The sequence below is a fragment of the Camelina sativa genome, chromosome 16 (genome assembly GCF_030686135.1).
Source record: "Camelina sativa cultivar CO46 ecotype springtype chromosome 16, ASM3068613v1".
NCBI lineage: Eukaryota > Viridiplantae > Streptophyta > Magnoliopsida > Brassicales > Brassicaceae > Camelina > Camelina sativa.
Genome location: NC_141895.1, coordinates 8,374,513 through 8,400,573, shown reverse-complemented (window position 1 = coordinate 8,400,573; position 26,061 = coordinate 8,374,513). Strand labels below are relative to the sequence as shown.

Genomic DNA, 26,061 nt, shown 5'->3' with positions numbered 1-26,061 from the left:
TTTAGAAAAATTTATGATTTTTTGAATAACAGTAGATTTGAAGTGAGATTTATAAATGATTGATTGAATAACAACAGATTGTAAATGATTTTTATAAATTTCATATTCAATAACAATGGATTTCAGATGATTTTAAAAAATCACCAATTAAATAACAGGGGATTTAAGAATAACCCAAAATCTTCTAAAATATTAAATTCAATACACCCCCCTTAGTTAGCCTATAAATCAAGGGAAACGAAGGATTTGGCGTGACAAGGAATCTGTTGCCATCGTCTAATGATGCCGAGTCGTTTTCATTTAATAAAAGTACAAAGTCGCCAAGATTCTTGAGTACTTTATTGATGCAAACAACAATAATATTTTATTTTATGTGCAACAAACAACAATTATTTAAAACCAAAGGAAACATGGACATAATGAGTTACAACTTCAATGACCACATTCATTTTGGTTGATTATTTATAATGTAATAAGAAAGACGGCAATGCACAATGATGGCGACATTATGAGCTTGGGAGATTTGAAAGGAAAGAGTAGGGATTCAACAACGATAACAACATTACAAAATTTTCACTACAAATAGATTACCGCTCATATGGAATTGTCACACAACAGCTAAGATAAGAAAATAAGTTTTAGAGAAAACCAAAGCTAAAAACAAGACAAATGGCGAAGAACCTCAACTCTGTCAGCTTTACCGTTCTCTTGCTTGTCCTCTTAACGGCTTCCACCGGTATTACTTAACTATATTTCTCTATTATACTTTGTAACTGTATTCTAATAATCTTGTGGCTGATGATGATATTCATGAATGTCTCAACATCTAGGGATACTCAAGAGTGAGGCTCAAACATGCTCCACGTTCTTAGACGAGTGCGGGCCAGCCCCATTCCTAGGTACAAATGCTGATTGCCTTAAGTGTTGCAAATACACATACGGGAGCCCTCCAGCCTGTAAAGGGCTTGTTGAGGGAAGCGACAAACACTGCCATTGCTACCAAAATCCGTAAGGTGTGAAATAACCTTACGTACCAAATGTAACTCGTGTTTTCACTATTGTGATTGTGTGGAGAATTGTCATGTTAATTTGTACGTTTATGTTCCAAGTATCGTTTGATTCCGTAATAAACAGTAAGGGAGAAGCTAATGATCATTGCTTCCCCCAAGTGTAAAGTCATGTTATCTGCTATTTTCTTTCATTCTTATGAATACAAAACTCATTATGCGTTTGTGTTTCCTCACCTACATTCCAAATTCTTCTCCAAGAAACTCTCCATAAGTGTAACTACATCTTGGCATATATAAACTTGTACAGTAAGATCCACAAAACACGATACTCAACGGACTGCATTACTGGAACAGGTTACTTAATGTGCTTTCTGAATTATGATCATGGCGAGACCGAATTGACGGATTCATAGCTCCATACATTTTCCAAGCCACATGATGCACCATTTGGCGGGAAAGGAATGGGAGGAAGCATGGAGAGAAACCAAATCCAGCTTCTCTTCTAGTTAAATGGATAGATAAGTATGTCCGGAACAGGGTTGAGATACTTGTCGGGCGGCTTTGTTTTCACGAGAAAGATAATTGAAACGAATTTTTAGCAAGTTGTATCTCGAAATCGCTCTAGTTAAAGCATGTGCAACTGTGGAAATATTTTAAAGATGAGTTACAAAAGAAATAAGTGAATTTTTGGCAACATTAAAATGTAAAATTTATTATACTAATTTCTGAATGGGAGGTATTACATGAATAGAACTATTGAACTAACTACAATGTGATTAGAAAACATGCTACTCATACTAATACATATATATATATATATATATATATATTGGTATGAATATAAAATATATTCAACAAAAAAGACGTTTGTACAAAAGATGCAGCATTGTGAGTTTATATAGAAGCCAAAAGATAAACTAATAGCTAGAGGCCAAGTCCTTCTAGTCGGACTCCCTAGATCCTTTGTCTTTTGAGATTCGGGATCCTTCTCCCCGGTGTCAGGTCGATAGATTTTGGAAGGCTTTAGATCCTTTTGTAGGTTTGGGCTGGTGATTTTGCAATAATGAGGATACCACGTTGCTAATGGGAGCACGAAGCCAGCGACGCAGTCCTTCCCCCTACATTCGAAGCTTCAGGCTTTGATTTAGCCGATGGAATCCCTACTGGCGGCGGGTGTTGACTGTCAGAGTTTTGAGACGGGTTGTGCAGAACTAGTGGCGATGGTGCAGTGCCGCGATGAATGACCCGCTTTCTCTAACCTGTTGGATGATTTCAGCTTACTTCGACCATCCTTTCCATCCTTCATGCTTTCGAGGATCCCGCGGACGTCAAATGTATGGGCAGACTGCCTTTTGCTCGTTCTTCGAGATCTTTATTTTCTGAAACTTCTTTTATAAACTCTTTCTTTTCGGTTTGGGCAACTAACTTTGGAGTTATTTTCTAGTTTAATGTTTGGTTGACAAAAAAAAAATTAATAGCTACGAGATTACAGCAAGGTTAGAAACTCAAGGCGGCCTTGTTACTAATACATAATTTATACATGTATTGAAGAAATACGATGATCGAAGTAGTGAACCTTTATGAATAATATTGCCATATTGTTATCAAAATAATAGGGGCAGTGATGTTATGTGAATTATATATAGTTAGTCCTAATGTCTATGGCTTGTATTGGATTCCCTGATTACACAGTCTTCTCTTCACCAAGCAATCCCCTTATTATTAATTTAATTTGGAAGTACATTTGGCAAAGTACCTTTTTTTGGTAAGATATACATAATTATATCCTTCTTATTTGAATAAATATTAAAATTTAAAGTTTATTATTTGTAATATCCAAAAAAACATACTTAATAATTAATCTAAAACAAATTAGTATCCATAGTTTAATTTTTCTAGATACTTCTAACTTGAATTTTTTTTTCTATTTTTGCGGATCATGTTATGCAGCTGGTTAGAGTTTACATATATATGATTATATAATTTTTTTACGGATTCGTCTACTAAAAGACAAAAAATATTGTGAAGTGACATTAGTGCACTGGCCAATGTTAAGTCAAATTGTAGCGATTCGACTAATGTACCGGCATGTTGTGACCCTATATGGTTGACAAAAAAAAAGACACAAAATATTTTAGAATGATATCAAATGAACACTACAAGAAAACACGCGTTTTGCGATGGACGAATATGTAGCGAATCCCTCGCAAATCGACAAAGCGAGAGATTTACGAGGAATGTTTGTTCCTCGCAAATCGCTTCTCGCAAATCGGCCAGCGTCGCAAATCCCTCGCAAACTAATCGCAAATTGCGAGGACATATTTAAAAAGCAATTTTCTCGCAAATGTGGTATCTAGTAACTCCCTCGCAAATTTGCAATGCTTTTGCAATTATTTTTTCCGTCGCAAATAATAATAATGGTATAAAAAAAAATTAAAATTTTAATTGCCGGTTAGCTTAATTAGGATTTAACCGGCAATTAGAATTAAACTTGTAATTAAGATTAAACCTGCAATTAGAATTAAACTTTATAAGTTTTGCAATTATTTTTTCCGTCGCAAATAATAATAATGATATAAAAAAAATTAAAATTTTAATTGCCGGTTAGCTTAATTAGGATTTAACCGGCAATTAGAATTAAACTTGTAATTAAGATTAAACCTGCAATTAGAATTAAACTTTATAAGTTATCCAAATTAAACATTACACATTACAAGGGAGATCAAGTGTTCATTACAAATTAAACATTAAACATTAGAAGGGAGATCAAGTGTTCTAAGCTAAACAGTACACATTACACATTAAGAGAAAGAGAGGGAGTCAGGTTGTTTGGCCGCCGGTAGCTTCTCCACCGGTTGCCTCTTCGGTGGTTTTTTTTCCGGCAGCTGGATCCTCTCGGCGAAACCTTGCAGCAAACTCTGGATCTTTCTCTGCAAGATAATCAAAGTAAGCATCATAACTATGCATCTTCTCCAACTGAGTCGCCTGACTTGCGAGGGTAGCTTCGGCAGCAGCAAGCTTTGCAGCTAGATCATTTGTATCTTCAGTAGTAGGAGGCGATTGTCCAATGTGAGCTGATGATGCTTCTTCTTGCAAGTTCCCAACCCCATATATCCGGTTCTTTTTCTTCGGAGCAACCTGCCAACATAAGAGAGACACACCAACATAAACAACCGTTAGACATTTAGACATTGATACAAAGAGAAACTATAACACACCAACATAAACAATGAACTTGCAAGAAGAGAAACTTGCAAAAAGTAAGCAACATATAAACACACCAACAATTACCTCAGCATATATTTGGTTCTTTGCGGTAAGAGATAACCCGCCGGAAGCACTGCTCTCCACATTATCCCCAGAGAGTAGCAAAGATTCAGCTTCAGCTATCCTCGATGACACTTGATGGTAGACTTTCTCAGACATTCCATCAACGAAAGACCCATCAGGTTTCCAATGAGTCTCTTCTAGGTCAAGCAGGAAATCAGGTAGTGGATCACCGGTCTTCTCAGACTAACACAAGAGTTAGACAGTGATCAATGCTCATAAACAGTGAATAAACAAGTCTTAACTAAATAACTTTAAGAAAAATACTTACATGCTTTCGTGCTCGGGCTTTAAAAGATGTCTGACCAGGTCTGTGTTTGTGTATTCTGGTGCCATCAGGATCACTGTAACGAGCATTATGACTGTTGATACTCTTTGCTTCTGACTTTGGTTCAAGCCAAAACTTGACCAAGCCTTCCCATACTGTAGGATCAAGCCACCGCGGCATTGCTTCATCACCTTTTCGCTTCCACTTACCCTTCCACCGAGACACTTGATCACTCATCCGAGTCTTCAACTTGGTTTCAAACTCAGTTCTGACTCTTCCGTTGATGGACGGGTCCTAGTTATATGTTTGCTTCAACATACATCACATGCATTAGTAATTAAAACACAAAATCTATATATAAAACACATCAAACACAAAGTAGACTTACCGCAAAAGTTTCAAACCACCGATTTACAACCGGACCTGGTGTTTGGGTCCAATTGGCATGAGCATGTTTGAAATCTCTTTCAAAATGGCCCGGACAGTAGCAGCCACAGAAGGGTCCTGTTCAAACCTACAAAGCAAAGGATATATCGAATGAGGTACTATGAAACAACAACAAAAAAAATTAGACAAGAGAAGATACTTACCAGAGGGTACCCGGAGGACGCTTAGGATCTAGTTTCGGTAAGGAAGCACGTCCGGGACTTGCAAGTAACTCTTCCAAAGTAAAAAATGAATGTTTTGGAGACATACGATTATCCTGCATCGCCAGTGATGTACCTTGAGAAGAAGCGGGAGAAGGTAACCTTTGGGGATGAGCAGAAGCAAAAGTTGTCCTTCGAGTAGAGACGGGAGGAGTTAAACCTTGAGAAGAGATGAATCTTCTGTAAACGTTTTGGTTTACAGAACCGTGTTGCTCATTAGTCGAAAGCAGAACAAAAATCTGATTAGAATTAACCCTAAACCCCCAAATCAATTTCAATCAAAACCACCAAAATCATTAGAACCTAAATTTGAAACCCTAAATTGAATCCCTAAACCCCAAATTTAATCCCTAAAGTCGAAACCCTAAAATCAAATTAAACCCCAAATCGAATCATACCCCTAAACCCCCAATTGAATCCCCAAATTCGAAACCCTAAAATCGAATTAAAACCCTAAATTGAATCGAAACCCTAAACCCCAAATCATAACCCAAACAAAGAGATAGAAGAGGAGAGGAGGAGACTTACCGGACCTTGGAGAAGAGGAGGAGAAGGGTTAACCGGAGAAGAGACTCACCGGAAAAGACAGAAGAGATCGGAGAAGAAAGAGGAAATCAGAGAAGAGAAGGATTAGGGAACTAGGGTTTTTTTGGCTGCGGATTAGTCGAGGTTTGAGGTTTGCTCAAATTAGGTTTTTTACTTATATAGAAAAACATTGCGTCGCAAATCACGCAAATATTGCTAGGGATTAGCTATGGTCCCTCGCAAATCGCTAGCAACCATATTAAAATATGTAACTAATATTTCTAGACTTTGCGAGAGAATTACGAGAGACCGTAGCAAATCCCTCGTAAAGTCTTTTGGGTTTAGGTTTTGAAGTGTCATTTGCGAGGAAATTGCTACTATTTGAGCAATTTGCGATGGATTTGCGACTAATTTAGGGTTTAGGTTTTGAAAATGACATTTGTGCCATATCTTTGATTATAAATCTTGGATTCACCTTTTTAATCATTAAAAGTATTATAATTAGTTATAAGGGGTTTAGGATCAAGGGTTTAATGTTGTCATTTGCGAGGGAATTGCTATGGTTTAAGTTTTTTTGCAATTGATTTGCGACGCATTTGCTATGCATCTAGCGGATTACTCGCAAATTTGTCGCAATCCTTGAATATCTAATTTACAAAAACCATGAAAATAATTTAAAAAAATTAGTCAAATGAACTTGCAAGTATATTATAAGGTCCTATAAGCTCATCATACTCTTCTCTATCATCAAACTTCCAAAATTGTCCAATTTGGCATCTTCCTCCAATCATTAACTATCTTTTACACTATATCATATACATGTTCATTACATTTAGACAAATATTCCAAAATCACTAATTTTGTGTTGCACTGTCATAGATATAAGTGTTGGATTCATCTTTTTAATCATTAATAGTAATGTTATTAGTCTTTAGGGTTTAGGGTTTAGGGTTTAGGGGTTAGGTTTTGAAGTTTTCATTTGCGAGGGAATAGCGACGATTAATGTTTTGCGATGGATTTGCGACGCATTTGCTATATATCTAGCAAATATGTTGCAAATATGTCGCAAACCTAGTATATTTAATTTATAAAAACCATCAAAATAATTTTTAAAGTTAGTAAAATTAATTTTCGAGTATATTATAAGGTCCAAGGTCTCATCATATTCTTTCCAATCATTTTTTTAATCATTAATAGTAATATATTAGTAATGAATTTCGGAATAATTCACCTTATGATCATATTGAAATATATTTCAGAATAATTAAAATATTGCGATTGATTTGAGAGGAGGGTGACCTTTCCTGCGAATTTCTCGTAAATGTCTCGCAAATGAACAGCGGAATTGCGACGACTGGCTTCCTCACAATTTTGCGAGGGATGTGCTATGGAATTTTCTTTTCTCGTACTGTCCTCGCAAATCCACCGCAAATTTGCGAGAGCTGTATTCCGTCGCAAGTCGTCCTTGCAAAACGCGTGTTTTCTTGTAGTGGAATTAATGTGAGGTGTTACGCCAATCTTAACCGATACCAAACACAAAAAATACAATCCATGTATCTAAAATTGTATAAACTAAATATTAATCAAAATATTTTAAAACAAACATTAAAAATACAATATACATTTTTCTTAATAATTATTAAAATAATTATCTCGTGGTGGATTAAAATCTAGTTCAAATCTATGAGCCCATAAAGGATTAGAATGTTGATATAACAAAATTTTTAATTAATTTCTTCTTCTAGTCAACACCTATTTTTATACCTTAAAAAGATCAAAATCATAAGTTGACCCAAAAAAAAAATTAAATAATATTGTTACACAAATTTTAGCTAACTACAGTTCTTCAAAAAAAATTTAAAAATAAGAATAATCAGAAGAACAGTATCCAATTTGGTTATGTCGACATGACACTCTATATGAAACACAATAATACATATCACGTATACTCTATTAAACTATCAAATTGCCCTATGCACGTCTTCTAGATGAAACATTCTCTTTGCCAAAGTATTGTCCCAAGATTGACGTATGTCACGTATAAATATGCATAATAACAATTTCAAAAGATAATCCAAAAGTTTTAACAAGAAATGCAAGGAAAGACCTCATCAGAGACGAAATGAGGTCAATCCCAGCTTTGTTTGTACTTTTCTGTCTCCTTGTTCATCCTACTTTTGCGCGACGCCCATCTGAGCGAATCCGGTTAGGGTTCTACCGCCGGTCATGCCCCCGCGCCGAATCAATTGTTGCTAATGTTGTTGCCAAACATTTCCGTAGTGACAATACCGTTACTGCAGCATTAGTTCGCATGCAATTTCATGACTGCTTTGTCAGGGTTCGTAATCTTCTCCTTGTCATGTGTATATATAGATATATAATGGTTAAAGGACTCGCTAATATATCTTTACGTAACATTGATAAAGCAATATTTCGTACGGTTGTGTAGGGTTGTGATGCTTCTCTCTTGATTGACCCAACACCCGAAAGACAATCAGAGAAAAGTGCCGTACCAAATGCAAGCGTGAGAGGCTACGAGATTATTGATGAGGCTAAGAAGCTGCTCGAGGCTGCATGCGCCCGAACTGTTTCATGCGCGGACATTGTAACTCTCGCCACTAGAGACTCCGTGGCGTTAGCTGGTGGTCCAAGATTTTTAGTGCCAACAGGAAGACGTGATGGATTATTGTCAAACCCCGATGATGTAGAGTTGCCCGGACCAGCATTTCCAGTTGCCAATTCCATCGAATTATTTGCAGCTCATGGTTTGAATACGGAAGACATGGTTACACTTATTGGTGGTGGCCACAGTGTTGGTGTCACGCATTGTAGCTTCATCCGAAATAGAATCAATGACCCTGCAATGAACAGAACATTGAATGCTAGGTACGTATATGTGCTATGATAAAAAGAATACGTAACATTATATTTCAATATATACCCTCTGTTTTTTCTTTTTTCAAGAAGATTCATTATGCAAATTTGAACTTAAAGTAAAATCTAAGACACTAACACACATTATTAAGCTACATGTCGTTATTGAAAATATATCGTATCAAATGAGCATCAATACATATGACACACTGATACATTTATTAAGGTTGAGGGACATATGTCGTGCTCCAAATGACCCATCAGTGTTCTTGGACCAAGGGACTCCATTTACAGTGGATAACGTGATCTTTAGAGAGATCGAAGCGCAAAGAGGAATCCTAAAAATTGATCAAAACATGGGTCTCGACAATTCAACCCGTGAAACTGTGTCAACCTTTGCCTCAAACAATAAAATCTTTAGACGGAGATTTGCCAAAGCAATGGTCAAAATGGGTACCATAAGAGTTATTACCGGACGTCTTGGAGAGATCAGGAGAAACTGCAGAGTCTTCAACTAACGAATCCTATGATTTTGTTGTTTTTTTTGTTTTTCTGTTTTTTTTTTTTTTTTTTTTTTGTCAAGAAATAATAAATCGGAAAGTGTGCTTTTGCCGGTATCATGTTAATTAGATTGATTCGTGTGTTATTTTTTTATATTAACTTCTCTTTTTATGCCATTCTGGTTTTGGTGCTTACTCTTTTCTTCATCCACATCTGAAAGTAGTAACGTGTGTCGAAAGAAAAGAGAGTAGAAGAATGAATTGTACGATGGTTGATAACAAAATCGACTAGACGTTCCTCGTTTATAAGTTTCTACCCGCTATATTAAGATGAGAACGTAGGGTAGGTTTTGTATATGTTGGTTACTTGGTTTGGCTGTATGGAACTTTCTTGTCGAATAACAGGATGGACTGATGGTAAGTGCATGCCTAGTTTCTGGCTGTTCTATGAAGAAAACTAGTCTTTGCTTTCCATACAGTCTTGATCCTCAGTTCATTAGCCTATGCTTCATGTCTTGATCAAATTTGAGTATCAATAATACTTATCAAGGGTTTTGGTAATTTTCCTTTTAGTATTATATTGTTTTGGTGCTTTTCTTTTTCAAATTAAGTTTATATGTTTTTTTTTTCGTTCTTACATTAGGATTAGAATTAACATGTCAGGTGGCCTAGATAAGGATATGTGGTTTCATTGACGAAACAAGTCTCAAACATTAACCTAATTACATAATTCTTAAAGAGAGAATTGGGTTAAAGGAACACTTGCTTGAATCTCTTTCTCTCCAATGTTAAGAACAACTCCCATATACAAGATCAAATAGGGTATCGTAGGCTCATATAAGGGTCAATTTTGAAATATAATGTCGTCTCTATAAGTGGATTTAAAAGTTAGTGTTCTTACTACCACGTTAGGAGTTTTATTTGACCCTAACTTTTTCCATGGAAGTAAATGAACTTCCCATCACAATCAGGTAACGATTCGTTTGGTTTGGTTCTATAATTCATATATTTAATCCAACAGTACACTTCAAAACACATTCTACCCAACAGTACACTTCAAAACTCAAACCAAATTGATGTCAGATGTTGCTATATTAAAAGTTGAATTTTAGTTGCTTAGTACTTAATTATGTATGTTTTGTGCATTTTAGTATTGTACTCTGTTTTTTTTTTTTGCTTATTCAATTAATAATATGATAAGAAACATAAAAAAACAGTTAACATATTTATTAAGTGAAAAGGAACGGTTCCAAGTTGGTCCCTCTTCATTTTGGGTATAGAGTTGACTTTTGTCTATTTAAAAACAGGGTCGTCAAGCACAATTTAAGAAATATCCCCTTGAATCCAAAAAAGAAGTCAAACTCTTTTAGCCAAAGACTCATCAGCAAAGTCAAAGTCGTCGGGAAAAGTCTTTACAAATAATGCCATCAATAATATATTCTTTGCCAACGTGAAATTAATTTTAATTTTGGAAAGAGTTGTAACGTCAAATAAGAGATTCTCAATGTTTATGTTCTCCCCAGCAGGTCTCATGATGGTGGTGGTGATGATGATGGTATCACTACACGTACATGGGTATAGAGGTTGCATCGAAAGCGAAAGGAAAGGATTGATGGAGCTCAAGGCATACCTCAACATATCCGAGTATCTTTATCATGATTGTCATAACGACGACACAAGTAGCGATTGTTGCAGATGGGAAGGAGTCAAGTGTGATCTTATCAGCGGGAATGTGATCAGCCTCATTTTGATTGAAACAAACAATTCATCATCATCACTACTAAATCTTTCCTTGTTCTATCCCTTTGAAGAATTACAAACTCTAAATTTAAGTAATTTATGGTGTCATGGCTGGTTCGATGATATAAATGGTAATATTATCATTCACTTCCGCCTCTAACCAACTTTTCCGTCTATTTACACATATTGTATATGCCATATTTCATTGTCGATTTAACATCATTGGTTTTTGATTTGCAGGTTATAAAAGCCTCGGGAGATTAAAAAGTCTTGAGATACTTGATATAAGTAACAACGGCGTTAATAATAGTGTCTTACCCTTTCTAAATACGGCTTCTTCGCTTAAAACTTTGATTCTTCATGGAAACTTTATGGAAGGTACTTTTCCAATCAAAGGTATGTCCACTTAATTTCCGGTGTTTATTGAGTACTTGTTACAGACTGATATTATTAGTTTGGAACATATGTTCCGGTTCATCTCTATACTTGTTTTAAACTTAATAAACTTTACGTGCAGAACTAAAAAACTTGAGAAGTCTAGAACTGCTAGACCTAAGTGGGAACAAGTTCATTGGCCCAGTACCAGGTAAAATCTAGCAATTTTTTTGCTTTACCTCTCATTATCTTCATAGATCGAAAATTTAGATCAAGCTAGGACCTTAACTTGGACACTTGTTACGAAAACAAGAAGAAAAAAAAAGAACTTGGACACAAGTTAAGTTCTCTTTTCATATCTCTTTACCCTACCACAGATTTGGCAAATTTTCGTAACCTTCAAGGCTTGGACTTGAGCGATAACTACTTTTCTGGATCATTGGAAAAGAAAGGTATTTTTAGTATAATCTAATTATTAAGTTAGCTTGTAGCTAGATTGTTTGATGAGCTCGGTATTAACTATTTATATATTTGAAGAAGGTAAATATTTTCATCTTCTTATGAATTTGCATTTGATTCTTACAGGACTTTGTCAATTGAAAAATTTACTGGAGCTTGATCTGAGTCAAAACAAATTTACAGGGCCATTTCCTAACTGTTTTGGTAACTTGAGCAAACTCCAAGTTCTTGATATCTCTTCAAACCAGTTTCATGGGACGGTTCCATCTCTTATTAGAAATCTTGAATCTATTGAGTACTTATCTCTCTCAGATAATGACTTTGAGGGTTTCTTCTCTTTTGAGTTAATAGCCAACCTCTCAAAGCTCAAGGTCTTCAAACTATCATCAAGGTCTAGTTTGCTGAAGGTACAAACTGAAATCTCCTTGCAGCCGAGGTTTCAGTTGAGTGTCATACAGTTACAGAATTGTAACTTGGAAATAATGCCAAGCTTTCTTGGACACCAGAAGGACATGCGTGTAATTAATCTCTCCAACAACAAGCTGATCACCGGAGCATTCCCCTCTTGGTTTTTGGAGCAATATCCAAAACTTCGGGTTTTGCTTTTGCAGGACAACTCTTTCACCATGTTTCAGTTGACAAGACTACTAGTTAATCACAGTTTGCAGATTTTGGATGTCTCAAACAATAATTTTGAACAACGTGTTCCTGAGAATATTGGAAAAGTGCTTCCAAATCTGATACACTTGAATCTCTCAAGTAACGGGTTTCAAGGGTATTTGCCATCTTCCTTTGGTGAGATGAAAATGCTCCAGTTCTTGGACTTATCTCATAATAACTTATCTGGCAGTCTACCAAGGGAATTTATCATGGGTTGTGATTCACTTGGTACGTTGAAGCTTTCATACAACAGATTCCACGGCCAACTTTTTCCCATACCAACAACCTTCGGGAACTTGATCGTGTTGATTGCGAATAACAATCTATTTACTGGCATCACAGGTGGATTTAGAAATCTAACTTCTATATCAGTGCTTGACTTGTCGAGTAATAATCTACAAGGTGTCCTTCCAAGGTGGTTTGGCCACTTTCCTATGGTGTATGTTTCTGTTTCGAATAATTTCTTGGAAGGTACGGTACCAATAACCCTTTTTAACATAGAAACCCTTAAGATTCTCGACCTATCTAGAAACAAGTTTTCAGGGAACTTGCCAATGCATTTCACTGCTCAGTACATGAGTTTGTTGTACCTCCACGACAATGAGTTCACTGGAACAATTCCAAGTACGTTGATAAAAGATGTCTTGGTACTCGATCTGCGAAATAACAAGTTATCAGGGACTATCCCACGCTTCTTCCACAACCAAGATGTCATCTCTCTTTTGTTAAGAGGTAACAGATTAACTGGTCATATTCCTAAGGATCTATGTGCTCTAAGAAGCATTAGAATCTTGGATCTTGCCAACAACAAATTGGATGGGTCTATACCTTCATGTCTAAACAATGTATCATTTGGAAGGGGCTTTGACTATGCAACTGATGGTAATACATATTCAGTTGGATTTAATGATGAAGAATTGGAGGTGTATTCTAGGTTGTTGCTTTTACCACGTGAGTTTTCTCGAGGCTACACTGACTATTTGAAGTTCATAGTTGATTTTGCATCAAAGAGTAGGTATGATTCTTACACGGGAGGAAGTTTTGATTTCATGTTTGGATTAGACTTGTCAAGTAATGAACTCAGTGGAGAAATCCCAAAAGAGCTGGGGGATCTTCAGAAGTTACGTTCTTTGAATCTGTCTCACAATTCCTTGTCAGGTTTAATACCTGAAAGCTTCTCCAATCTAACTGACATTGAGAGCATTGATCTTTCATATAACGTGTTGCATGGTAGAATACCTCAAGATTTATCCAAGTTAGACTATATGGTTGTGTTAAATGTGTCCTACAACAATTTGTCAGGCTCCATTCCAACTCAAGGCAAATTCTCTACGCTGAATGGAACCAACTACATGGGTAATCCTTTTCTTTGTGGATCAGCTATAAACAGAGATTGTGATGATAACAACACTACGGGGTTCCTTGAATATGGATCTCAAAAAGAGGATGGTGAAACAACAATTGATATGGAGGTTTTCCTCTGGAGCCTTGCTGCTACCTACGGTGTAACATGGATCATATTTCTTGTGCTCCTTTGCATTGATTCACCTTGGCGCCGAGCATGGTTTCACCTCGTTGGTGCTTTTATCAATTTTTTCAAATATTTTTGATTTGGTGAATTTTTTCTTTTTTTAAGTAATGGTTTTTAAAATTACATGTCATGATGTATCAGTTTGTAAGGTTATTGAAAGTTCATAGTTTTTCATGCACTATTTATCAAATTTGATCTTCCGAAATTTACCAGAAGATCTAAATTAAAAAAAAAGATCCTTGTCTGCTCATAATGCATCAATGCTATTTGAGTTCAGTACCTTATCTAAATATTTATTGGAAGAGTGAGGCATCTGTGTGGTAGAAAAGTTTGATAAGGTCATTCAGTTGGTGTTATAAGAAACAGCTAAGGCACACTTGCAAGAAATAAATTGGGTGTTTAGATGCATTAAAGAAATAAAATTAAGAACAAAGCTATACTCTACAAGAGACAACAAGAACTTGTGGCTATAAGCTAATCTAGAGGTGTTTTTCATATTACAAAGGGTCAAAAGCCGCTTATGTTTTTGCAGCTGTAGGGAACATACTCAGTTGGTATGTTGGTTCATCAAGTAATACGTCTCAAACCATGGCAGCAGTTACAAAGACCATGAAAGCAGAAGTAGTGACTGAAAAGGTTTGGTGAATGTATTGAAGCTGGATTAAGAGACAGAAGATGTTATTTGCCATCAAACTGTTGAGAACTATGTGCATCACATAAGAAAAATGCTCATAGACTTGAGTCTCCATTTAACTCGAGATTTGACTACAAGTCTACAAATGGTATTGTTATGGTGACTGACCTATCAGCATTGTGGTGCCTTCATGTTTTTACCAAAGTGTTACAATTGAGGAGAAAGAGAGCATGATACAGTACAAAGTTTACTTAAACCAGTCTAAGTGTAACACAGCTCCCAAATAATGGAAAGAGAAGGCAAAGTTGCTGATCTCATTGGGTCTATAGATAGAATTTGACTTGAACAAATTTAAAACATGGGCCATAAAGCCCAGCTTCAATACCAGTTGAACCCATAAAAGAAGTCAAAGTCTTCCGCTTAAGACACTTCACCAAAGTCAAAGTCTTGCGCAAGAGCTTATTATACGTAGTATCATGTTATTAATATTCTTTGCCAACTTGAGATAAATATAATATAAGACTTGAGAAGAGCTGTAATGTCAAACCATCAACGATGATGTTCTTTTCAGCGTGTGTCATGGTGATAATGATGATGATAGTATCAATGCAGGTGTATGGATATAGAAGTTGCATCGAAAGTGAAAGGAAAGGATTGCTGGAGCTCAATGCTTATGTCAACTCTCAGTTTCCATATGATTGGCCTAATGACACGAACAGCGACTGTTGCAGATGGGAAAGAGTCAAGTGTGATCTTACCAGCGGGCGTGTGATCGGTCTTTTCTTGAATCATACTTACAATGGTGTTCTTTCTTTAAATCTTTCATTGTTCCATCCTTTTGGAGAATTACAGACTCTAAATCTAAGTAATCTCTGGTGTAAAAGCTGGTTCGATGATATCTATGGTATGTCCATGGTTCCATTTTATCAATTTTTTTCTCGTCTAAATTTGATCTATATTACATAATGAAGCCATAGGTCAAGTCTAACATCATTGGGTTTTTTCGATTTGTAGGTTATCAAAGCCTTGGGAAATTGAAAAATCTTGAGATTCTAGATCTTAGTGAAAACGGCATCAACAACAGTGTCTTACCCTTTATAACTACCGCTTCATCGCTCAAAATTTTGATTCTACATGGAAACTATTTCAAAGGGAGTTCTCTGATATTGAAAGGTACGTAACTAGCAATATAGATTGATTTGTTAGTTTCTAGACAACATTTCAATTTCTTTATTTTTTGTTCATGGCTCTATGCCTCTACCTATATTGTACAGAACTACAACACTTGAGAAACCTAGAACTACTGGATCTAAGCATGAACGAGTTCATTGAAAAATATTATATAAGTATATAAGAAAGATCTTTATACAAGAGGATAAACTTTATTATTGAAACGCTCAAAAGGTTACAAGAATTCTTAAGACTCTTACTCAAACTCATTCACTTAAGCTTCTATGAAACTCTTCACCAAGCCTTGGTTTTTATAGTACAAATCTTAGGGAATATTACATAGAATATTCCTTAAGCTTTATTTTACAACCCTCCATTTATTCAACTCTCTACTTTATTTTACAACCCTCCATTTATTCAACTATCTCACAACCATATATTTCACTATCATATATTACTCACTTATTACTTATTCCCCCTGTCTCCAAAAGAGAGGCGACGTCTATCTTATTTGTTGTCGTCTTCTTCACTGTCTAAGGCGACTTCTGTGACGTAGATCTTTTGGCTTGGAATGTATCGTTTTATCTTGTACTTTTTCCCTTCAACTCTGTAGACTGGATGATCTGGATTGATTGTGGCCACGTGTATTGATCATGGAAGCCTGCAAGCACTTGTCGTATTTCTTCAGCGAATCCTAGCGGGTAGACGTGTCTGTTGTGCCAGTGAGCTGTGTGAGGACAAAGAAGATTAGGGTCAACTTCAGATTCATTAAATCCATTCAATAATGCAATTTGCTTTGCACGTTGATGGAAATTCCCCGAGGCAAAAGCATCATTATTGTAGCTTGTCTCAACGTTCGCATCATATTTCTTTAGGATAATGATTTCTCCGTCTTGTTCTTCTTGGAATGTAGTAACCTGAACGTGACAAGTATATCCAACTCAGGCTGTGCACGAACATGTTCTTGCCACCAGGTAACATCGTGGAATAATGTGAGCCATTTGTATAATAATTTGTAATGCGCCTTCCGTCTGGTCAATATGCATTTCGCCAAGTACTGGAGCAGGTGACTTTTATGGATGAGGACCGCAATAGTGTAAAGATCTGCCATGTACCAGAGTCGGAGGTATGCTTCTATAGGAAACCGGCTATAATGAGCAGGGTTCATATGAATGGTGGTAAGGAAGGGATAGGCCGGGTGGTAAGGGAGGCCAAGAAGTGGACCCTGATCAAGACCATATCGGTGTATATAGAGCTTTAGAAAACCATGCAGTGTCTCAATCCCTCTGTAGATCAATACATTGTCGAGTAACGATTCCCTTATTCCATGCGGCATATCGGCAATCATTTTCCGCAGATTATCTTCTGTTGGATTGCCTGGACTGAGGGTGTATATCATGGGTACTATTGACGAGATTTGACGCTGAGTTCTTGAAAGAAAATCTGGGAGGAAGTTGTCTTTTCCTTTGATGTGTTTAACATCGAATTTCCACTGGGAAAACCAACTTGCCCACCTGAGTAACTGAGCTTGTGGTAACATCTTCTGCTTGAACTGAATCATTTTTGGAAAGGAGGACATGTCCATTTCGATGAGGAAATGTTGGCCCACCAAATGAAACTCAAATTTTTCTATTCCTCTTTTGACAGCGAGTATCTCCTTGTAAGTAGAATGATAGTGTTTTTCACTATCTTTGAAGACTCCACTTTTGTAGCCACAAATATGTCTTTTCCCTTTTTCGTCTTCTTCTAAGAGTACTGCTCCCCAATAGCAATCACTTGCGTCCGTCTGCAGAATTCTTCTTCCCTTTGATGGGATTTTTAGAGCTGGTAAGGTTGTGGAAATTTTCTTCAATTCTTTCACTGCTTCTGTGCATTTCTGGCTCCAAGGAGGGGCATCTTTCTTGAGTTGAGCAGAGAGAATCGATCTATGTTTTGCAAGACCATGAATGAAATCCGCCATATAGTTAACAATCCCCAAAAACTGTTGGACTTGCTTGAAAGATAATCTTTCATCTGGAAACTCATTGAGCTGGGTGGCAATGTGAGGTTGGAGGTAGTATTCTCCCTTGGATATGTGCATTCCCAAAAAATCAATCTCCGTTTCTCCAATCACCATCTTCTTCTCTGATAACATAATACCGTATTACTGTATGATATCGTGAAATTTTGCCAGTAACGAAGTGTGGGAATCTATGTTTGAGGAGAATAGCAGAATATCGTCGATATACACCAGTGCATTTGGGAGGATAGGCTCGAATATCTTGATCATAGCTTTTTGGAACAGTGAAGGAGCTACCTTAAGTCCAAAGGGCATGACTTTCCAGTGGTAATGGCGATCTCGTACACAGAATCCCGTCTTTGGTCTGTCTTCTGGTTTGATTCCAAGCTGCCAAAATCCTGCTTTTAAGTCAAACTTGGAGAAGATTTGTGCTTGCGGGAGTTTTTGGAATAACACTTTTCTCTTTGGCAAAGGAAACTTGTCGTCGGCAAGGAAATGGTTGAGTGGTTGATAGTTGATGACTAATCTGAGTTTTCCTCGCACCTGTTCAGCCCGTTTGTTGACGTAGAATGCTTCGCATGCCCAAGGTGAAGTGGTCTTCTCAATGAGGTCTTCCTTCTGGAGTTGGTCAATCTCTTCAAGTGCAAGATTGTAGTGATCTGGGTTCATTCCTGGGTGACTTGCTTTAGTTGGGTTGATATCTTCATTCTTCTTGAAAGGTAAGGATATGAAAAAATCTGGATTCTTCCATAAAGGAGATAAGCACTTTGTGAGAAACTCCAAATGAGAGGTGGCGCAAGATGTTTTTGCTATTTCTTCTTTTATGGGATTAAGCATCTCCATAGGGTATAGATGAGACACCGTTGTCCAAGGTAGCAGCTGATTTTTGTGCTTGAGACCTTTTGGGTGCCACGAAACTCTCCGAAGACTATGGAGGATATCAAATCCAAGTATTAAGTCCTTTCCAGGGAGTTCAGAACCAAATACTTTGGATTTAATCATGTATCCGGGGAAAAGTTGGATGTATATTGGCTTGCTGATAAGAGAGATATGAAATATCTGGCCGTTGGCTGCTTTGAAAGCGACTGAACATGAATTCCAATGTGAAGCTGGGAGGAGGTCTGGTTTGATGATGGATGAAGCAGCTCCAGTGTCAAAATAGGCAATGACCGGTATTGGTTTATCATACTTGTTTGGGAAGATGTAGATCTTGGCATTTGGAGATGGTTGGGTTAAATACATCAATTCTTCTTGATGTGATTGCTCTACTTTGCAGAAATCAAATGTGTAGAGGTCAAACAACATGAACTGGTTGTCTCTATCGCTTTCATCTCCAGTATCCTCTTCTGAAGATTCATCTTCTAATTCCATACCCATTGCAAGAACTGTATCATCAGTTGGTTCATCATCAAGGGAAAAGATGGATTCAATATCTGAATCGTCAATATCTTCAACTTGTGCCAAGTAGCCAAGGAGGTTGTCTCTCTTCTTCTTGTTAGGACACTGCTTCGCATAATGTCCCTTCTTCTTGCAGATGTAACATCTGTCTGATTTTTTGAAACCTCTTTGAGTTTTCTTCCTGAAGAATTTCCATTTCTTTCTAGAAGATAACTTTGGATATTTCTTCTGCCACTTGCTTCTATAGCTTTTTTCTTTTCCATGACTTGTAGAACAATGACATTTCTTTTCTCTGCATTTGATACTGAGTTCCGGCCGATCACATGCTTTTCCTAGAAGTTTTCCTTGTTCCTGAAGCTGTTTGAAAAACTTCTGGTGGTTGCATAGCTTTTCAAGGGCTGCCAGAGAAATTTGATATATTTCTCCGAGTGAAGCTTGATTGAGAGGCATATTCTTGAGAGACAATACCCTTGACGTTTCATTTCCAAGTGGTTCTGGAAGTGAATTCAGGTACGCCTGTTTGAGGTTGACATCATCTATTCCATTTAGGGCATAGAATCTCTTTGACATCCGCTCATAATGTCTTTCAAGATCCTTCCTCTTGAAGGAACAACATCTCATGCTAAGATATTCATCTCTTGCTTGGATAGTATAGTGATCCCATGTGCCGAGAAATTCATTATGAATGTGTCCCACCAAAGCATCGATTGTTGGAGATTGTCGGATTTGTAATTGTCGATATTGACCTAGGCTTATCCACCATTGCCTGAGACGTCCTTGGAATTTAGCCACCAGTTTATCAATCGATGTAGGTAAAGTGGCTCCTGGGTTAAGTTGTTGTTCTGTTAGCCATGCATGCATCTCATATACTTTGTCACGCCATTTTGAAGGGGGAACATCATCAAAAGAGAAACCCTTATGTGGTTCTGTACTAAACCGCGGGTTTCCTTCTGTCTGATCTTGTCCAGTTCTTGGGTTTCTTCATATACGTTTCCACCTTCACTCTCTATGTCTTCTTCAACCACAGCAGGTGAAGCCATCATAAAATGTGGGATCATGGCCTCATCATTCTCATCTTTTAATGTTGTTGGTACCTTATTCATCATACTTCCTTGAGAAAGTCTTTTTTCTTGTTTTGCGACCTTCTCGAGAAAAACAGTGATTGGATTAGCGTGCTCCACCATGAATTGCATTTTGCTGGCTTCGGGTTGGTCTTGAGATTTTGATGTCTCGGTAAGCGGTTTGGGTGGTTCAAGTATGGCTTCCTTCCCTGGTCTTTTTTCTGTTGGCTTTTTCTTTTTGGTAGACTGTTGTTCATAGAGAACTTTTGTTGGTAAGAAGGAGGATGCTCCAAAAATACTTGGGTCTTGGGAAAAAGATAAAGGTTGTGTTTGGGCTGTGTAAGGTGGTGTGTTGATGGGATATGGTGTAAAAAGGTCATATGGAGTTGGTGGTTGAGTTTTGGGTTGGTTTTGTAAGGAGTGTAATTGAGCTTTAAGAGACTTTAGCTCGGACTCTTTTTGGAACATGAGGGGAGAGTTCATGGAGACAGTAGTTGCAAGGTGGAGAAGTTCTTGGTGGAGAGAGATTATCTTTTTGGTGAGTTCTTTAATGGAAAGGTCCATGATGGTTACTTTTTTGTCAATCTGGCTTAATAGATGGTTTTGGGTTACGGCGTTCTCCGACTGCCAGTTTAACGTTGCTTCTGCGGCACTGATCTGCTTTACTGAACCATCTGGATTCTTAACATTTGGATTCCGGATTTCCATGAGTGCTTTATATTGCTTTCTTCAAACTCCTTGGATGGAAATGGTGAATCCTGCTGGGATGGGGGTCCGAACATGTAACTTAGTTGTACCTCTTCTTTTTCAGGTGTTGTGGGAGTTGAGCCACCTGAATACAATACATAGTATTCAAAATTCTTGCCACTTGGTTCTCCGAGAAGGCCAACTTGTGGATCTCCAGACTCAAATCGTTCTTTGAGAATTTGTTGTGTAGTTTTCTTTTTTCTCCTACGCCTTGGGGTGTCATCATCATCAGAACTATTCATCTGACAGTGTTGGCAATCGCAAACATCAAAGAATTTGTGGCCTGTATCATCTTGGAAAGAGTAAATAGGATCTCCCAACGAATCAAAGGATGAGATCGGAACACCATCTAAACGTGGATTGATCTCCAACGTTTGAGTGTCTTCAAAAGGAGTAATTGTATTGATTTCTGTGCAGAAAGCCGTTGGTCTTGACTTTTCTTCTTGTTGCTTGAAGGCAATCTCTACAGCTCCATCTTTTCTCCTATGAATAGAAGAGTCCACCGATTGTATTGGGGTACTCCGGTCATGGAGTTTTTCGTAATTGGTAACCCATGATTCTGGAAGTAACTTGACAAGCTCATCTCTAGGAATCTGTCTAGGAATATGGATGCACGACGGGCTATGCTGTGACTCCAATTGTATGAGTAGTGCATCTTCAGTGTCTCTTGGGAGACTTAAGTCCATTGCATGATTTTGGACTTTGTACGCCATTTGATGGTGAAGTGTTGCCGCATATGTGTTTCCAATCTGTGGAGCGCCTGTGATTTGCAGCTGGATTTGCATGTTCTGATATATTTGAGGGTCTTCCAATGCCACGTTGAAATTTGGGAAGAGGGTGACGAAAACAGTGCCAGCGTTTAGTGTTGTCTGGATAGTTGCAATACAAGCATGCTGGTATTCCTTGTATCGGGTGTCAAGGAGAGCTACCCGTGCTACAACTGGTAAGCCTTTTCTGCCATGGAGTGTTAGCGCCAAACGTATTGCTCCATAGTGAAGATGAGTATATCCTTGAGTTCGCCAATGATGTATCATGCCTTCATTGATTCTGAGGGGAATCATCTGTTCTGTTTCTGTCGCCGGGATAAGGTGTTGTTCCAACGGAGAGGCTAGAACAAGCTCCTTTGCATTATGTTTGTTAGGGACAAACACCTGGCGAATGACTTTTGGAAAAGTGGAATTTGGTTTGGTGAAAGCTTTGTAAGGATTAAGTAATGGGAGTTGGGTAATAGGAACTTTGCTATCATCACTCGCATACTCTACTTCATATAAGTAATCAATCTTTTTAGAAGTTGATCGATGAAAAGAAGGGGTTTTAGACAAAGAAGATGAACTTTCCATAATATAGGATAGAACCAGAAACCAAGACAGAATACTATAACTCTCTTCTAACCATTGAAGTAATAACAGTCCATAAGTTGTCTCCCTGTTTTATTTTACCTACTACGAATATAGAGAAATCAATCAAGAGGTGCTTAGCTACGCAAACCGAGGCAAAACTATTGCAACATTAAAAGCCTCAAGGTACTTCGAGCATTACAACCTCATAGAAATTTTTCTCCATACCATTTTTTCTTAGCATAGTTAGATTTCTGATGTGGAGGATCCATTAATATGGCAACCACAGAGCATACTTTCATACTAGCATGGTAGAAGACAACGTTATGGCGTATTACCTTTTTGGAAGAGAAGAGCTAGAGTTTAGACTGCCATGGCTCTGATACCAAAATTACACACACATAGTGGTACAACCACTTAGGAGGTTTTTAGGATCAATGCTAAGTGTTTAGGAAGTATTTGGAAAAAGATTATATAAGTATATAAGAAAGATCTTTATACAAGGGGATAAACTTTATTATTGAAACACTCAAAAGGTTACAAGAACTCTTAAGACTCTTACTCAAACTCACTCACTTAAGCTTGTATGAAACTCTTCACCAAGCCTTGGTTTTTATAGTACAAATCTTAGGGAATATTACATAGAATATTCCTTAAGCTTTATTTTACAACCCTCCATTTATTCAACTCTCTACTTTATTTTACAACCCTCCATTTATTAAATTATCTCACAACCATATATTTCACTATCATATATTACTCACTTATTACTTATTGGCCCGGTGCCAGGTAACATACAAAAAACTTTTTCTTCATAGATTATTTTCGGCTTTACTGACGATTTTATACAAAAGTAATACATAGAATATGAGAAATTTAGAGCAGTAAGCTCATAGATACAACTACAAGGAATGACTAATACGAACTCTCTCAATGTCAATGATTAGCAACTGAAAATAAGTAAAAAGTCAAAGCACAACTGATCAGTCCTGACCATCTTGTACACTTATTATAGTCAAAGCACTAACATGGGTTTTTATTATAAACACACTTGGACACTTATTATATTCTGTTTTTGTAAATATCTTTACAGATTTGGGGTATTTTCATAAACTTCAAAGCTTGGACTTGAGCGATAACGAATTTTCTGGATCATTAGAAAATAAAGGTATATTCATATGAAATTAAGCCATTCACTTTGTTTCATAATATATCCCATGATGTTGTAGTGAAAAACAAACATTAAGAAACAATACAGAAAAAACTTTTCATTTTTCTATGTAAAAAATATCATTTACTATTACCTAAATATAGTGTTAACCAATTATGAAACTGACCCAAGAATATAAACAGTAGCATGAAATCAAATAAATTTAACATGCATAGAATCTTGAAAACAAACATGCATAGTATTAATTTTCAAGTTATATTTCTTCTAATATGAGTTGTGTGCGACTGTATCAAACCGTTATGGACATAAATTTGAAGAACGTCAATGATCTCATCTTCTTATCATATTCATTTACTTATGTGATTGTTACAGGACTTTGTCAATTGAAAAATTTACTGGAGCTTGATCTGAGTCAAAACAAATTTACAGGTCCATTTCCTAAGTGTTTTGGCAGCTTGACCAAACTCCAAGTTCTTGATATATCTTCAAACCAATTCCATGGGACGGTTCCATCTCTTATAAGAAATCTTGAATCTATCGAGTACCTATCTCTCTTAGATAATGATTTTGAGGGTTTCTTCTCTTTCGAGTTAGTAGCCAATTTCTCGAAGCTCAAGGTGTTCAAACTATCATCAAGGTCTAGTTTGCTGCAGGTAAAAACAGAAATCTCCTGGCATCCGAGGTTTCAGTTGAGTGTCATACAGTTACAGAACTGTAACTTGGAAATAGTTCCAAGCTTTCTTAGACACCAGAAGGATCTGCGTGTAATTAATCTCTCCAACAACAAGTTGACCGGAGCATTTCCCTCTTGGTTTTTGGAGCAATATCCAAAACTCCGAGTTTTGCTTTTGCAGGACAACTCTTTCACCATGTTTCAGTTGCCAATAAGACTACTTAATCACAGTTTGCAGATTTTGGATGTATCAAACAATAACTTTGATCAACGGCTTCCTAAGAATATTGGAAAGGTGCTTCCTAATACAAGTCATTTGAATTTTTCCAACAACGGGTTTCAAGGAAATTTGCCATCTTCGGTCGGTGAGATGAAAATGATCATTTTCTTGGACATATCTCATAATAATTTCTCTGGCAGTCTACCAATGAACTTTCTCATTGGTTGTGATTCTTTATATATTTTTAAGCTTTCCTACAACTCATTCAGTGGCCAAATGTTTCCAAAAGAAACAAATCTTAGTGCGTTGGCCTTGTTGATTGCGAATAACAATCTATTTACTGAGATTGCAGATGGATTGCTTCATTCAAATGATTTAACCGCGCTTGACGTATCGAATAATGACCTACGAGGTGTCATTCCAAGTTGGTTGGGTTGGTTTCGGTTCACGTATCTTTCGGTTTCAAATAATCTTTTGGAAGGTACAATACCAAGCAATCTCTTTAACATATCAAAAAATTCCCTTTTGGAGCTCTCTGGTAACAAGTTTTCAGGAAACTTGCCACCACATTTTAGTTGTGATCCTGTGGGTATGTTGTTTCTTAATGACAATGAGTTCAGTGGGCTGATTCCTGATACATTGTTGGAAAATATCATGGTACTCGATCTGCGAAACAACAATTTATCTGGGACCATACCGCGCTTTGTCAACACTGTATTCATCCAATATCTTTTATTGAGGGGTAACAAACTAACAGGTCATATTCCTAAGGATATTTGTCGTTTGAGTAGTATCAAGATTTTGGATCTGGCTAATAACAATTTGAGTGGTTCTATACCTTCTTGTCTCAACAATATATCATTTGGAAGAAGCGGCTTTTACAAGTATGGTTATGCAATAGCAACCGGCGGGTTAGTTAATGAGCGTGGATCGTATTTTGGGTCCTTGGTTTTACCAACTGAGTTTGATCCAGAATACAGTAGTGATTTGGAGTTCATGATTGAGTTTGCATCAAAGAGTAGGTATGACTCCTACACAGAAAGAAGTTTCAACTTCATGCTTGGACTAGATTTGTCCAATAATGAACTTAGTGGTGAACTTCCTACAGAGCTAGGGGATCTTCGGAGACTACGTGCTTTGAATCTTTCTCACAATTCCTTGTCAGGTTTAATACCTGAAAGCTTCTCCAATCTTGCCGATATAGAGAGCATTGATCTTTCGTTTAATGCGTTACGCGGACCGATACCTCAAGATCTAAGCAAGTTAGACTATATGGTTGTGTTCAATGTGTCGTACAACAGCTTGTCAAACTCCATTCCAACTCAAGGCAAATTCTCTACTTTGGATGAAACCAACTACATTGGTAATCCTCTTCTCTGTGGATTAGTCATAAACAGAAACTGTGATGATGACAACTACACTATCGGGTTCCTTGAATCTGATTCTCAAAGTGAGGATGAGGAAGCAATAATCGATATGGAAATTTTCTACTGGAGCCTTGCTGCCACCTTGGGTGTAACATGGATCACATTTATTGTCTTTTTTTGCTTTAATTCACCTTGGCGCCAAGCATGGTTTCGCTTTGTTGATACTTTTCTCAATTTTTTCAAATGTGTTTAAGTGTATTTTCATTGGCATCTAAACTAAATGTCATGTTGTTTTCAGTTTGTAAGATCTACGAAAGTTCAAGAGTTCATTTGGTTTTATCATTAAAATAGGAGGTGTTCCCATTAGA

The 26,061-nt window shown here is 37.1% G+C and overlaps 5 protein-coding genes across 6 annotated transcripts; 4 read left to right on the top strand and 1 right to left on the bottom strand.

Moving 5' to 3' along the window:
• Positions 1-338: 338 nt before the first annotated feature.
• LOC109129469 (defensin-like protein 206) lies at positions 339-1,179 on the top strand. Its single transcript, XM_019237727.2, has 2 exons — positions 339-736; positions 831-1,179. The coding sequence occupies exons 1-2, from the start codon at positions 670-672 to the stop codon at positions 1,010-1,012; spliced, it is 249 nt and encodes an 82-aa protein (XP_019093272.1). The 5' UTR covers positions 339-669; the 3' UTR covers positions 1,013-1,179.
• Positions 1,180-7,899: 6,720 nt separating this feature from the next.
• LOC104753509 (peroxidase 44-like) lies at positions 7,900-9,169 on the top strand. The gene is made up of 3 exons (XM_010475753.2): positions 7,900-8,115; positions 8,227-8,663; positions 8,878-9,169. Exons 1-3 carry the CDS (start codon positions 7,900-7,902, stop codon positions 9,167-9,169), a joined length of 945 nt encoding a protein of 314 aa, XP_010474055.2.
• Positions 9,170-10,601: 1,432 nt separating this feature from the next.
• LOC104750212 (receptor-like protein 9b) lies at positions 10,602-14,166 on the top strand. 2 transcript variants are annotated; one of them, XM_087490528.1, is made up of 6 exons: positions 10,602-11,022; positions 11,132-11,287; positions 11,409-11,477; positions 11,644-11,718; positions 11,852-12,613; positions 12,728-14,166. In XM_087490528.1, exons 1-6 carry the CDS (start codon positions 10,656-10,658, stop codon positions 13,993-13,995), a joined length of 2,697 nt encoding a protein of 898 aa, XP_087346654.1. In that variant the 5' UTR covers positions 10,602-10,655; the 3' UTR covers positions 13,996-14,166. The 2 variants fall into 2 exon arrangements, with proteins under 2 accessions (XP_087346654.1, XP_010470276.2); XM_010471974.2 differs by having other exon boundaries at positions 11,852-14,166.
• A 933-nt stretch (positions 14,167-15,099) lies between these two features.
• Positions 15,100-26,056, top strand: LOC104753508 (receptor-like protein 9b). Its single transcript, XM_087490529.1, has 4 exons — positions 15,100-15,454; positions 15,565-15,723; positions 23,356-23,430; positions 23,806-26,056. The coding sequence occupies exons 1-4, from the start codon at positions 15,106-15,108 to the stop codon at positions 25,944-25,946; spliced, it is 2,724 nt and encodes a 907-aa protein (XP_087346655.1). The 5' UTR covers positions 15,100-15,105; the 3' UTR covers positions 25,947-26,056.
• LOC104749997 (uncharacterized) lies at positions 20,828-22,265 on the bottom strand. The gene has a single exon (XM_087490532.1). It carries the CDS (start codon positions 22,263-22,265, stop codon positions 20,841-20,843), a length of 1,425 nt encoding a protein of 474 aa, XP_087346658.1. The 3' UTR covers positions 20,828-20,840.
• Positions 26,057-26,061: the final 5 nt, after the last annotated feature.